Genomic DNA, 15,706 nt, shown 5'->3' on the forward strand with positions numbered 1-15,706 from the left:
TATTCCAAATTCATGCAAATCCAGGAGAATGCCGTATCGCCATGCCGTATCATAAGCCTTGTCGAGATCAAAGAATATCGAAATGCAATGTTGCTTTCTCACAAAGGCTTCTCTAATTGTTGTCTCCAAACGCAACATATGGTCTGTGGTGGAGCATGCAATTCTAAATCCACACTGGTACCGATCTAAGCACTTATTTTCTTCGAGGTAGTGTATTAGGCGGTTGTTCACCATCCGTTCGAAGGTTTTGCCCAGGCAAATTGTGAGCGCTATAGGCCTGTAGCTGCTGGGGTTAGATGGATCTTTTCCTGGTTTTAAAAAAGGAATGATTATTGCTTCCTTCCAATGGGGTTGGAGACGGCCTTCATTCCAGATCGAGTTAAAGAGACAAAGCATGCATTCTTGAGCTGCTGGTGCAAGGTGTTCTAACATGCTGTAAGTGATACGGTCTGGCCCCGGAGCAGTCTGTTTTGATGCAGACAGAGCTCTTAAAAGTTCCGTCATGTTGAAGGGTTTGTTGTCGGCATAGCAGTCACCAGTGCCGTACACAATCTTGCGTTTTTCAGTAGAGTTCTTTATCTTTAAGAATTCATTGCTGTAGTGGGAAGACGAGGACACATTCTGGAAGTATTCACCCAGGGCGTCAGCCTGTTCTCCTACAGTCTCACAAACAACGCCATTTTTCTGAAGAAGGGGGACAGAGAAGCTGGTATAATCACCTTTGATTTTTCTGATTCTGTCCCATACCACTTTTGCTGGCGTATTTGCAGTTAAGGAAGCCACGAACCCCTTCCAAGAGTCCCGTTTTGCTTGGTTTCGTGTCCATCTCGCCTTAGCTCTGGCTCTTTTGAACAGCAGTAGATTTGCTGGTGTAGGATACCTTCGGAACCTATCCCATGCACGGTTCTGTTCCTTTCTAGCCTTTTCGCAGTCATTTGTTCACCAGGGTTTGCAACGCCTGGGGAGGTGACCCGTGGTCTGCGGAATAGATTTAGTGGCAGCCTTTATTACCATGTCCACAAAGAAATCATTGGCCTCGTCAATATCCATTCCCTGCAACGATTCCAACTGAGAGGTTTCCTCTTGAAAATACACCCAGTCTGCTAAGGCAGCTTTCCACCGGGGCGGTCGCGTAGTTAAAGATTTAGATGGAAGGCGGAGTTTGAGCACCACAGGGAAGTGGTCGCTACTGTAAGGATTGTTGTCCACACACCAGTCTATATTCTGGGAGAGACGTGGAGTACAAAAAGAAAGATCAATGGCTGAAAATGATTGTGAAGCACTGTTAACATGAGTCATTCCTCCTGTGTTAAGGAGGGAAATTCGCAATGACAGTTTGCCTCTGCCGTCTGCTCTTGTGCTTCCCCAGAGAAAGTTATGTGCATTGAAATCTCCTAGCAACAGGAACGGCCTTGGAAGTTCATTAATCAAATTTTCAACATCCTTTTGACTAACTTGTAGAGATGGTGGCAGGTATAAAGAACAGACTGTTACCACACGGTCGATACATATTTGAACAGCGACAGCCTCAAGATTTGTTTTAAGCGAGAGAGATTTGACAGGGAGCATTTTTGTGGTGAGGATGGCGACACCCCCGGAAGCACGTCCTGTGCTCATCCGGTCTTTTCGATGAATGTTCCACCGACGTAGTTGGACCGACGTTTCTTGACTTAGATTTGTTTCTTGGAGACAAAGGCATATAGCGCTGTGTCTCTGAGAAATTCATCGATATCGTCCAGATTACGAAGAAGTCCTCGACAATTCCACTGAATAATGCTCTTGGAACTCGTCACAAGCGTAGAGAGAAAGAGGAGGAGCAAGAACTGACATATACTCCGGCGACGTACAGACTGTGAGAATGATTTGTGCATCAGTGTGTAATAATTAGGGAGGCTGTATCCTTGGTGGAGGAACCCGCTCCTGTTCTTTTGTTTTTGAGCCCCTACATCTTCCACCATTCTTGTTTCCTCTCTGCTCTTTACTAGGAGTGGATCCTGGCAAACTTGATGAGGACTTCTGCGATAAGCAGTCATCGTCATCAACATCCATACTCTGTGTCGCATTTTGAGATTGGTGCTTTGAAAGCCCGCCCCAAATGAAGGGAGTTGCGGACACCTCCTCAGAGGCCCCGGCAGTCTCCCCCTGCCTGTTATGTTGTGTGGTCACTGAAGAGCAAACCTCAGTGACCTCTTTGTATTGGGGAGTGCGGAGTGGAGGCCCAGAGGTCTGGGTCTCCACTGAGACTCTGAGGGTGCCACTCCCCTGCGCGCCACCTCAGAGAAAGTTTCTTTCCTCTAGAACTCTGTCCTCTTGCCGCTCGGTATGTAATGTTCTGTTCTGTCTTTATTTTGAGTACTTGTTTTTCTTCCTTCCAGAAAGGACAGGATCTGGAATACGCTGGGTGGCTACCCTCACAGTTTGTGCATCGTACATTATTAGAACACGTCTCGGAAGAGTGATTCTTATCAGCACACTTTGCACAGACAGCCTGCCCACGGCACACCTGTGAACCGTGGCCAAACCGCTGTCACTTGTAACAGCGTCTGGGGTTGGGGATATATGCTCTGACATGGCAGCTTCCATATCCGGCCTTTATGGTTGTTGGAAGACTGTGAAGTTGAAAACAGAGTACAATGTGCTTTGTTGGAATCATTTCTCCGTCCCTTCTCATCGATATTCTCTTTGCTGAAATGACACCCTGCTCCTTCAGGCCCTCTTCAAGTTCCTGCTCAGTGCACGAGAGCAACTGATCTTCCGAAATGACGCCTTTGATTGAGGGTTCGGTGTGGAGAAGTGGTCACGGCAATGCCGTCAATGTTCCTTAGTGAAAGAAGTGCCAGACTCTGCTCCTTTGTCTTAATCTGAACTTGTAAATCACCAGTGCTCAGGTTTTTCGCATTGTATCTTTTACCTATTGTTGTCTCTAGTGTCTTTGCAAGAACGAATGGTGACATTTTTCCAAGTGGCTTTGATTTTTCATCAGAGTGAACAACAATAACCTTCGCAAACCATGACTCTGAATTGGTTTCGATGAAGTTGAACCTTTTTGTTCCATCGGTGCGGAACCGTTTCCGGTTCCGATCATTGTGTTTTGAGTTATTGTTCTCCATATAAGAAAACTTGCTATTCAGTGCAGAGACCCTGTCGCCCACCACGGAGCCCAACAGGGGACCATGCCCAGCACGGTAACAGGTGTATCTGCACGATACCCAAGTGCAGTTTCTAGAGGGTGGAAGACTGCCCAAGGTTGGCCCTTGCCGCCAAAGATGGTGAAAGAGGAAGGAGGAGTAGAAGAGAAGGTAGAAAGAAAAAGTAATGAAAAGGCGAATGGCGACTAGCTGAATAATCCTGACCGTGCCTTCCAGGACCACCCGACTATGGGAACCAATGGCCAAAGCGGTGTGTTGCTTTCCCGGAGGGGCCCCGAAGAGTCCTAAATAACCTCCGGGTCCACTCAACCGCCAGGATCCCCCTTTCCCCAGACGTAACAGCCACGCACAGCTATACGTGGGGGTCTCCCTCCTGCGGCGACCCAACCGTGAGTGCACGAGGGGGCTACTGCGGCTGCTTCCGGGCGATGGGGGCGCCAAGTTCCCGACGCCGGGATTTTTCAGTTTAAATGGACAAAAATTATTCTGTACAGTTTGCTATTTTTGCTTCTTGGCCCGCGATGGCTGCATTGGCTGCATGCCAACACGAACTCCCGCGTCCTTGCCTGTTCACCATACCACCAGCCAGCGCTGTCTTTCGCGCATGCGCAGTTTTGTTGGGTTCGCTTCCCTGTAAAGGACGTTTCTCATCGCAGCAACTGGTACACATGATCTCGAGCGTGTTATTGTTTCGCTAAGTCTGCAGCTATTTGAGGGTTTGTACTGTCGTTCCCAGTTTATGCTGTCGTTCTAGCAACACGTCTGAGAAAGAGCCCGTAAGGGGGAATGTTTCTGCCAACCCCCAGCAGACCAGTCAGGATCGTTTGAAATCTCAAGTGAGGACGCGGCCCTGTATCTGAAGCCAAAATCGCTCTTCGCCATCAGGATTTTTGCCGTGTCAGGTGTGTAATCAATATAACTGTGAAATAATATGTTCGGATGTGCCATGCATTGTCATTGTAGATTTCACCCCATTTGCAGGCAATCTGAACAACGACAGGAAGATGGAACGCAAGATGAAACCGTGAGCGACTTTGTGCAGACGGTGTGTATATGTCATGACACCTACTGCACATGGCTATGCTGTCATCGTGTTTTCTGAAAAGATATTTCTTGCAGATTAGGCGTATATGGCGCAACGTGCACCAGGAAGAAAGACGCAAGCATTGTGTTCAATCTTGCGGAGACCCATGCACGTCATTACAAGATTTGCAAATACTTTGAGAAGGGCAAGTTGGACCGGAAATGAGAATCTATCTGCTTTTTTTTTTTTTTTTCATTGTTGTTCATCGTCCGATCATTGCGAATTTTGTGCCCGCGTGAGACGAGCGTTCAGGTGTGTTGATGATGAATGGGGAATGAATGACTTTCAGAGGTACGTACTCGTGAGTGGTGAATAAAGTGATTTCTTGCTGCTACCTACTGTTTCGCGTGGGTTTTTGCGTGTTCTCATCTCCCCCAGACATGAGCGGCGTACTTCGCAGAACATTTCAGAAAGCATGTAGACAGCGACGGGGAATGGCGGTGAATAGCTTGCCGTTGCTGGCACACAGCAGCATTTTGAAGATTGCCATAAGCAGCATCAATGTAACTATTGTGCCACATCAGCATTAAGGCAGCCCTCATGATAGCATCAGCATCAGAGCGGCTCTAGTCTTAACATCAGCCTGAACAGCTCTGCTAACATTAGTATCACAGCAGCTCCAAGTGTTAACATGAGCATCAAGACAGTGTCCCCAATCACATCAAACCTGATATCACTCGTCAATAGGGAACACACCCATAAACGTGTGTTACCACGGCAGTGCCTCTGCTACTCTGGTTACATGCTATGTGGTACAATGTGGCTTAACCTTGTTCACTACACAACCTGTATATTCTTGTCTCCATTCTGCTAAAAATGCTTATAAACCAAACATATGTATAAGCTCCTAGCTGCTATGGTACTATTGTAGTTTCCTTACTTTTAATTCATTCTAGTCGAGAGTATTTTTATGTAAAGCTGTCTTACTGTACACAGTCAGTTGACCAATAAACGTTGAAGCTGAACCACATATTTGCATCATGATATTGCTCAAAGTATATACACCTAGCATACCATAAAAAACGTCCCAACAAGGTACCAGATCATGTCTCTGAAAGACATCCCAGTGACATGATATGGATGCTTGTTTTAACATCCATGGGATGTCTCTTAGACATCATCGGGAGGATTGTGGACGTCCACAGGCAGTCGCATATCTTGGTAAGGATGTCTTGCAGTCATCCCAGGGACATTTATGGTTTACTGGGTGATGACTCCACTACCCGATGGGCCATGGCAGTCAATTGCAGCAGACTTTACAGGACCCTTGCCAGGAAACAGCTACCTGCTGGTGGTCGTGGACGAGTACTCACGATTCCCCATCGTTGCGACGTTGTCTTAACTGACTACCACAGCGGTGACGGCAAAGCTCAACGATATATTCGCAGTACACGGCTTACCACATGTATTGAAAACAGATAACGGTCCACCGTTCTTCTCGAAAGAATTCGCAAGCTATCTGTGCCAAAATGGCATACGTCATCACCGTACCACCCCACTGTGGCCGCAAGCAAACGGTGAAGCAGAGAGATTTATAAGAAGTATCAAGAAGACCGTGAAGGCGGCTGGCGCCTCCGGAAGCAACTGGAAAGAAGAAATCAGCAACTATCTCCTGAACTACACAGCAACGCCACACTCCACGACTGGCGTTACTCCAGCAGAACTTCTGTTCGGCAGAAAAATTCGAACAAGAATTCCTGAAATGCCAGAAAAGAAACCCCATGAGAACCTGGAAAAGAGAGACCGGGAGAAGAAACAGCAAATGAAAGCATATGGGCAGACAAGCAGCGTCATGCAGCGCACCATGAACTTCGACAAGGAGACACTGTGCTACTGAAAACGGCAGTCGCCACTGTCGTGTGAGTCTGCATATGACCATCGACCCTACCGAGTCATCAGGGTCCAGGGAACAGCGATCACCGCCGAACGCGACAACAAGAAAATTGTCAGGAATGCCTCATTCTTTAAACGCGTTCCTGAAATCCCCTCCCAGGATTGGGACGAGTGGCGAACAGCGGAGCACCCTGCCCATGCAGCTGTTCCTCCTGCCAACACAGAAGATAGCACCAGCCCTTTTGATGCGAGCACGGACCAACCCACAACCGGCAACCAAACCACGGCAGCAGTGACAAACGGCCGTAGTTCCGAACCTGCAAATCGCGGAAAGCCGCCTACAAGATTTGCGGACCGTGCTTCTTCATGTGAATGAAGGACTTTAATAAAGCAAGGGGGGATGTAGTGTCCGTATAACCGAACATATAATATCACATACACGGATGGCATCGAAGTAACGTGATACACACCGCCACGTAGGCGCGTCGATCCAACACGATGTCTGTAAACAGATACGATGGGAGAAAATGTAGAGGTATAAAGGAGTCGAAAATAAAAAGCATTGAAGTGTAGGGACGGAAAGGAGCCTTGGTCGTTGTTCTGTTCAATGTTGGGCACGATACAGAAAATCCTGGCAAGACACTACAGCTTTGAAGATCTCTTCTGCTGTCCCGTCCTACATTCACTCACGAGGTGTCCGAGCTTATTGCATCGGAAGCACTTCTTGTTTTTGAACGGGCAGTTTGGAGGCTTGTGCTCTTTGCTTCCGCATCTGATACAAGAAAACGACTTCTGTGAGTCTTTCGATTGTTGTTCCTGTTTGTTTTACTTGCGAATCAAGTTTGACGGCTCCACTGGCACCTGACGCGGATGCCGCACCCGGCTCAAGTTCCTTGGAGTTCTGAGCTGAGCTCCACTGCCGTACCAATCTCAACACTTTGTGCGAGTGTCAAGGTCTAGGACTTCGTCAGCAAAATTTTCTGGACGCTCTTATTCTTAATTCCGAAGACAAATCTGTCGCGCAGGTTGCGTTCAAGCGCAGCACTGCGCTTTGCACAGCTTTGCACAGCGGTCAGCGATTGCACGGGGTTCGGCATAGAAAAAGCAGTAACGGTTTCTTCCTCACCTTGCGTGCGGTTGTGAAATCGAAATGTTTCCGCTGTTTCCGATGGCTTTGGACTGAAATGGCCTGTAAGAGTCGTCATGATTTCGATATAAGGCACTTCCATTGGCTTCCTTGCGGCGAGAAGACCACGCAGTCTACCCACCAAAGACATGAAAATTGATATATTTTTCTTCTCGTTCGTAATGCAGTTAGCATCGAAAAAGGTGTCCAGTCGTTCCTTGTACTGGTCCCATGTTTCCTGGAGCTCAATGAACTTAGATACTTTTCCGATGGCAAACATGAAGGTAGGGGCAGGGCCAGTTCCTTCCGTCTTGGGCATGACGTATCAAGCGCCCTCCGACGCTACCACCAAACGCTACCACCAAGAATATGTACGGTGAATGTCACGTACATCCAGATCCCGTACTCATCGCCAGTGTTAATGGAAGTCTAGCTTATTGTCTTACAGACAGATACGTAAGGTACGTGTCTACCGCAGGAGTGTTCGAAGGAGACTGCGCCTGAGCGTTCGTCTTACGTTTACACTGGATTGCGGGAGAACAAAGTTCACTTGACAGTGTCCGACCTCGAGTGTTTCGGACAGGTGTGTCTGGTCTCGAAAAACCGCTCACATGATCGCTTGCTATGCGGCGTACGCAGCAGTCGACATTGTAAAATTTGTACACACTAATTCTTGCAAAGTGCTATCACAGTTGTTACAGTGCGTCAGCATTGTAACCTTCTAAAGTACTTTAGACAGTCTATTATATCCTGCACAAAGTGAATTTTTGGTCGATGCTTTTTCATTAAATTCGGTTGAAGCATTCGCCGGCTACGCGCTCTCAAAATAGACTGAGCGCCCGGACTCTACGCTCGAGAGATGGGGCGATCACACGTAGTAATTATACATTATGGCAAATTCGCTTGGTCAAAATGTGGCACCATCACGGCCTAGCGCTCGCAAATTGGTAGCCTGGCGCCCCAGGTCACACACATGACAGTTGTCACCCGAACATGGGTGTACAAAACCAAGCGGTTTGACTCGCTTAAATCACGCTAGAGTCAGCGCGGTCGTAGGTGTTCCGGTTCTGTCGCCTGTTAACTCAATGTTAAGTTCGACATGCGGGACAATGCCGGGCCTCGCGGTGTGCGTGTGACGACACAGGCGCATATAGTTGGGCAACTTGCTTTCCGGCTGGATCGAGGTCGGGCGAAAAAAAGTAACAGCTGGTGATTTTCTCGTACATTCGTAAAATAGCACTTTACCACATAGCACGCCGAAGGCCAACCATTCCGCAGAATGATAGCGTTGTCATTCCCGATTTATGGAAAGCGCGGTGCGTATACGCCTTTGTGTGATTTACCGTAGCTACATAAGCGGTCACAAAAAGGCGTGTGCCTCTCGTTTTTAACAAATCAGGGGAGCGGTCGATGTCATTCGGGATGGTGGTTGGCTAAGAGTGTGAGCTTTTTTTGGAGCGAGAAACCTTATTCTCTTTCTGCAGAAGGCAGGTTTTGCTCAACGACCCATCTAGTACTTTGCCCTCCCCGACGAACTCATGCACCCTCTACGCACCCCCACCCTTAATCCTCTATCCCTCCACCTGTCCGTCCTTCCTTCTTCCGTCTTTTCTTTATTTATTCATTTTTTTAGTGGCTATAGTCGTGACGACGCCCACTTCTGTGTGGCCAACAAGGGCGAGCCGATCCTGCCATTAGCCCCCCTCCTCCTCCTTTAGAGTGTAGCAAAGCGCCACTAGAACACGCGCGTTTGCCATGTTTCCCATGTTTGCGATGCGCATTTGACCAAGAGAACGCAATTGGTCCGCATCTGGCAAAGCTGTGCTGTCTGGGTGTTTTCTCTGGGTTTTTCAGGGACGCTTAAGACAAATGTCGGCAGAGTTCTGTGCGAAGTCGGCCCAGGACGCACGATCTCCCTGCAATAGTCGTGATGTTTCCAGCCCGAGTGTGGCCGATTACGGCAAGCCGTTCCACCACCATCATCACATTCTGGCAAATGAAGTTGCCTGGAAATGACCACACGAATTCGTGCGCTCTTGCCTTACCTATTTGTATACGGAACTTTACTGCACTGCGACTTATAATGAATAAAATTTTGTCCTGACAGGGGACACCAGGGTTGCGGGTGCTGTTCATGCTCATGCTGTCCATTCTCTGCGCGTCTTTGCGACTGATTTTGTATATACCCGAATACCCGAAACTCTGAAGCCTCAATTTCGGGACTTTTTAGGGCAGTTCCATTTGCAATATTGAGCGAATTTCTTGGTGGATCTGACTAAGTTCGCTACGGGCTCTCTCATTTCGTAAAAAAAAAACAAAAAAAAACGTTAGGTTGACTTGGGAAATTTTGGAGTTCAACTAAAGAAATTAAATTTCTTTTAATTAAAATCAAATGAAAATATTATTACAAGGTGGCAAATTCAGTTGCCACACAAATGCCGTTTACCCCGTATTTTTCCGTCGCCCCGTTTTTTTATAAAGTCCGAATGACACGTTTTTTGAAACACCCTGCATTTTCGGACGAACTGTTCTGAGTGAGCTGAAAAGTAAGCTAGCATCTTCATTGTTTTTCTCTCCTATCATCATCATTATCATCAGCAAGCCAGCACGTGGAATACTTTCATGGCAAAAACCTGAGACTTGGAACAAGAAAGACGCAAACGAACAACGCAGACTTTTCAAACACAGACTTCTAGAGCGAATAAACATCTCTAATCTTCTTGAGAACTCCTTCCAGTGTGTCTTTCTTAATCCTACTCTCTTGGTTTCCGACATCGGCTATACTGGTATCTATGTCACTACCCCTTTGCGAGAACTTTGGCCGACAAGGGGGATAATAAACAATAGTCGTACGAAATTAAATATTAAACCAAAGACCTTACAAGTATGAAAACGTCGTGTGCTAGACAGCTGTCTCTGCCAATACCAAGACCCTTTCTACGGCTCTACAACCTTAAAAAAAGGGTGTAGTTTAACTCCTTGTTTTTTGCCACATATATAACACCCTCTTGGAGAGTACTATTACTCTCAAAAGGGTGTCTCCTCACTCCCTCAAGGGAGTAGCATAACTCCTTTCTCCCTACTGGAGAGTAATAATACTCTCCGGCAGGGAGACGGTGTTATACTACTCCTTTGAGGGAGTGAGGAGACACCCTTTTGAGAGTAATTGTACTCTCCAAAAGGGTGTTATATATGTGGCAAAGAAAGGAGTTAAAGTACACCCTTTTTTTAAGAGTGTAGCGCAGAGAGTAACAAGCATCGACACTATTATTATCCTCCCATATTTCAGAGCCAATCGATCAAAACATTAATAAAAACAATAAAGTACATCAGCTAACGTAAGCCTAATTGTAACAGGAATGTGCTCACCTTAGGACTGTATACACGATAATATTTCAAGCCTAACGTGCAGCCTTCAATGGCCAGACACAGAAGTCCTTGTTCAGGAAGAAGCTTTCCCTTATGAAAATGATTTTCTAGTTTGTATACAGGTCTTAACCAGGACCTATCCAGCCTATTCAGTCCCAATTTAGCAGATAGAAACTTTATTAAAGGTAGATACAGGATTTATTGAGCGCACTGTATACATTGCACTGTTTGCTCCTACTGACCGCAACTCCAACCTTGCTCGTCTTAACCACCTAGAGATCTCCGAGTTCCTCACCTCCGAGTTTCCAGGACGAATAAGAGAGATCCGCCCCAATTACTCGCCTGAGACATGGCCATGTGGCTGCGTGCTGCACCCGAAAGAGGACGTGCGCTACGTGCGGGACGTCTCACGACAACGCTGAGTGCCCCAATGGAGAACCGCTCTGCTTAACTGCAAGGGGTGTCATGTTGCTACGTCGGCAGACTGTCCGAAACTCAGGGAACAAAGACGCGTAGCCCGGGTGCGCTCCCGCTCTACGAGCAGCTACAAAGAAGCCCTGGTAGTAGTCAGGAAGGCTGAACGCAAGAGGAAGCCAAAAAAGAAGCGTGCGCCTACCCCGCCAAGTATAACGGGTTCACGCCATCCGCCTACCAACAGCCCTGCCCCCGAGCCTGGTATACGCCTGGTATACCCCCGTGAAGCGAGGTGACTACAGAAGGTGATTCATAGGGATCTGTGCAAGCTGACACGCGACCGCTGGAGAAGCTTCGCGACATCACTATCTCCAAGAACACCCATGTCTCGAATTTGGTGCTCAAAGGACTCCCCACTCCCGTTTTCCAAAGGCATCCTTTCCGCTCACTATTGCTTGCCACTGGGTGCTCTGAAGTCGAGGTTGCAGAGCAGTACTGTGCCCGCCTGACATCGACACCTGCCGCTCCTCTCGCGTCTTCCCTTGACATCCCTGTAGCCGTTGAGACCTCCGCAGATCCGTAATTGGATGTCCCATTTTCGCTTACCGAGCTCGAATCTGCTATAGGGCTCTCGCCTGTGCACACGTCGCCGGGTCCTGACGGAGTCACCTACAAAGCAGTGCGGTATCTCCCGCTCTGTGGCCGCCAGCTTCTGGGCCTCTTCAACGAAACTTGGCAGGCCAGCTCCATCCCGCCGCACTGGAAGTCCGCGATGATCGTGCCTATCCTTAAACCTGGCAAGTCCCCTCATAATATCGACTCCTTTCGACCAATCGCACTTACAAGCTGCGCAGGGAAAGTCATGGAGCGGATGGTCCAATCTCGCCTGAACTGGTTTTTCGAAGCTTCGAACTTCTTCCCTGAAGTCATGGCCGGCTTCCGTCAAGGCAGGTCGGCGATAGACAACGTCATCGACATTGTCTCTAGTGTACAACAAGCGCGATCGGAAGGGAAGCTCACAGCAGCGGTCTTCCTCGACGTAAAAAACGCATCGGACAGCGTGGTGCACAGCACTGTCATTGCGACGCTCCAAGAGGCTGGTATTGGGGCCGTCCACTCGCATGGATTCGGGACTTCCTCGTTGATCGCACCTTGTTTGTGCGCACCTCTGAAGGGGACACCGCACACTACAGAGTTCTGCGACGTGTCCCGGAAGGGAGTGTGCTGAGCCCACTGCTGTTCAATGTCATCATGGCCGCTTTACCTGCCCAATTAAGTGAACATGTCAACATCACAATATACGCCGACGACCTCTGCACCTGGGCCTCCTCCACCCGTGGGGATGTGATCCAGCGTCGCTTGCAAGGTATCGTATCTTACCTCTCCGACCGTGGTCTTTCTATCTCACCCAGCAAGACTGTTGCCATGGCATTTACCCGCCGGTCCTTCCGCAAATTCCCCCTCCGCGTTGACGGCCAACACCTCACCTTCGTACGTCATCACAAATACCTGGGCATAACCATTGACAGGGAGCTGACTTGGTCCAAGCACGTCAAGGCCCTGTCTACCGCGGCGACTACCATCGTGAACGTCCTCCGCCGCATCTCTGGTTCGTCCTGGGGCCCATCATACCCTGACCTTCGCCAGGTGCATACCTCACTCGTCCTAGGGCTCCTGCGTTACAGCTTACCGGTATTGCACGGTCTAAGTTCAACAACAGAGCGCGAACTTTTGAACATCCAGGCGCGAAGCCTTCGAGTGTGCCTTGGTGTCCCCAAAACGACCGACACCTTCCTGGTCTTGGCTGAGGCGAAGGAGACGCCAGCCCACGTCCTACGCGACCTGGAGACCCTGCGCTCTTGTGCGCGGTACCGCACACGACATGCTGTCCACTACCTACGGGATATTCACCTACTGAATGAAAACTCAGCTTTCTGGGCTGCTGTTTGCAGACTGACACAGTCTCTTCCGCCCCCTCCGTCGCGCCTGGTATACGCCCCACCTTTGTGGACCCTCGTGCTGCCTCCGACGGACCTGCATATCCCCGACATGTCCCGCAAAAACGACACTCCTGTCCTCGCTGCGCGCCAGTTTGCTATTGACCATTTGAACTCGGTCCACAGTCAGCGTAAAGCAATTTTCACGGATGGCTCGGTTGTGTACGGCGCGTCGTCTGCAGCTTTCTACATGCCTCACAGCGACACTGCGCAGGCTTTCAAGCTGCCGCATGAAACTTCATCCACTGAAGCGGAACTGACAGCCATCTATGAAGCGCTCAACGCCATATGCGGTCCATCTTCACGGACAGCAAGTCAGCATTTGAGACCTTGGCGTCGTACCGGTGCAGTGCTATTAGCGATCTCCGCACGCTTGTAATCGCCAGATACAACGAACTCCTGGCTTCCGGCCACAGCGTACGGCTCCAGTGGGTACCCAGTCAAGTCGGGCTGCCCGGAAATACTCGTGCCGACATTGCTGCGAAACGCGCCCATACCATGGCTGCCTTGAGTCTCAGCATCCCGCTTTCAATGTCAGCCTGCCTGCTCCAAATACTTCGCTTGCGCTCTCGCTGTGTCCAAGATTTCATAGAACGTGCCATCTCGCCCAATACATTTCTGCACTCCATCGACCCAAAAATGCAATACGTCCCTCCCCCAAACATCACGAGAAGGGAGGCGTCTGTTATCCACCGTTTGCGGTTAAGCGTGGCTCGAACGCCAACACGGCTCTTCCAACTCAGCACGCTTGACACCCCTACATGTGCAGCCTGCTCTACCGAAGGGCAACACTTCCCACCTACTCCTCCACCGTCGCCTGTTCGCCGCTCCCCGTGCCACTCTGATGGAGCGGATAGCTGCCCTAGGGCTGAGGGAGGTCTCGCTGGCAACGCTATTGGGCTCTCTGCAATGCCCCATTCAGTGGCGCGTCGGAAGGGAACTCGTACGTTTCCTTACTGACACAGGGCTCGCGCTGAGCTTGTGACTGCGCCTCTTTTCTTTCGCCCTTCTCGTTTTCTTTCTTTTCTTCTTTTTATTTTGCCTTTTTGTAAGCGGGAATAGCAAGTCGGCCTCTGGAGCCAGGCTAACCTTTCCCCTCTTTATTTGTTGTTTCTTTTTTTGAATACACCTATTTCCCCCCCCCCCTGTATACATTTTTTAAACAGGAATTCCTAACCAATTTGTAACCAGCCCTTATCAATTTCTGTATCAAGCACACTGTATACAGCTTTTATACGGAAATTTCTGTCCGTTTTGTTACTAGACCGAATTCAGCCTGTATTCAGCAGCATTTTAATGACGTTCTAAACCCGATCAATATTGTTCGCATGCAAAACAGAAGAATACAATAAAGGAATTTTGGACAAGGAATTTACATAGTATATAGTATATTTACATAGTAAGTACATATGTCTCTTTTTTTTAATGTGCCATATCATTGACTATTCTTCCACGCGCCGTACGTTGACGGATACTTTAAAATCGTTCAGCATTTCCCGTGTAGCGGGCCGTGGACAACAACGAAGATGGCCACGCGCCTGGAGCACCTGCCCCAGTTCCACCGGCGCGGCCATGGAGATAGGCCGCCGTCATTGCCTCTCCGTGGCATACCATCATCGCCGGTCGGGACTCATGTAGAGGGACAACACCTCCTCTACACCCGAAACATCCTGGAACCGCTACAAGCTCAGGAGATAGTACGATTCTACCGACGTCATGTCTCGCCCTCTGGACCACTAAGCTGAGACGTCGGCTCCATGCTCATTTCAACACGAGGTGGCCCGCGAAGGGCGTCCTTGTTTGTTCACCATGCCATCAGCCAGCGCAGCAGTCTGTTGCGCATGCGCCGTTTTGTTCGGTTCGGTTTGGCTGCTGTAACGGACGTTTCTCGTTTCTCGTCGCCACATGTAGTCGGCATAATTTCGTGCGTTCCATTATGTCTGGAGCGTATTAGAGGCTTTGTATTGTTGTTCCCACCCGATGTTGTCGTTCCAGCAACCCGTCTGACATTGCAACTGGTTATAAGTGGAAGCGTTTCTTATGCTGTTTGAGAAAATTTATTAGACGACTCATACTATAGAGCACACTACGAGTACTAATACTAATAATAATACACCCTAATACACTAGTTGGAATTAGTTATAATGCACCAGATACAATGTATATATGGTTGCATGACTATGGGACTGTACATATGACTACACAACTGTGACTATATACACATGACGACCATATTCGCCACTGTGGCTATGTACATATCAGATGGCCTTTATACATTTATGGAAGTGCACCAACGATGCTAACATACGCATCCTGAATGACAATGGAAGGGTGATCACGCCATCGACGCCGGAAGCCTTCCCCTCCCAGCGCGAAGAGGTCCTGCTGCAGGATGGCGATTACGCTAACTCTCAATTTCCGCACCAATAGGAAAACAGGGATGTTGCGCAGACGCTGTGCCACAGCTTTGCAGCGCGATGCCCACGGAACCTGTGCCCCGCTAGCCGTTAAAAGTGCGCTAATCCGGTGGCAGGACTGTCGACGATGTAAGGGCACTGGGCATATGATGTTCGTATGCCGCCGAGCCAATTGACAAAAAATTCTTACAATCCGACAGTCAAAAAGCACGTGGTGGTTCGTGTCGACACAATTGCAGTACGGGCAATTGTCCGTCGGGTTCAAGTTCCATGTCTCAAGGCGGTCCCGCGTGGGTTGGATGCCCCATGCAAAGTTC

At 48.9% G+C, this 15,706-nt stretch overlaps 1 protein-coding gene across 1 annotated transcript; it reads left to right on the forward strand.

Moving 5' to 3' along the window:
* Positions 1-12,226: 12,226 nt before the first annotated feature.
* LOC135392507 (uncharacterized) lies at positions 12,227-13,483 on the forward strand. Its single transcript, XM_064623214.1, has 2 exons — positions 12,227-13,265; positions 13,359-13,483. Exons 1-2 carry the CDS (start codon positions 12,227-12,229, stop codon positions 13,481-13,483), a joined length of 1,164 nt encoding a protein of 387 aa, XP_064479284.1.
* Positions 13,484-15,706: the final 2,223 nt, after the last annotated feature.

This window comes from Ornithodoros turicata, chromosome 4 (assembly GCF_037126465.1).
Source record: "Ornithodoros turicata isolate Travis chromosome 4, ASM3712646v1, whole genome shotgun sequence".
Classification (NCBI taxonomy): domain Eukaryota; kingdom Metazoa; phylum Arthropoda; class Arachnida; order Ixodida; family Argasidae; genus Ornithodoros; species Ornithodoros turicata.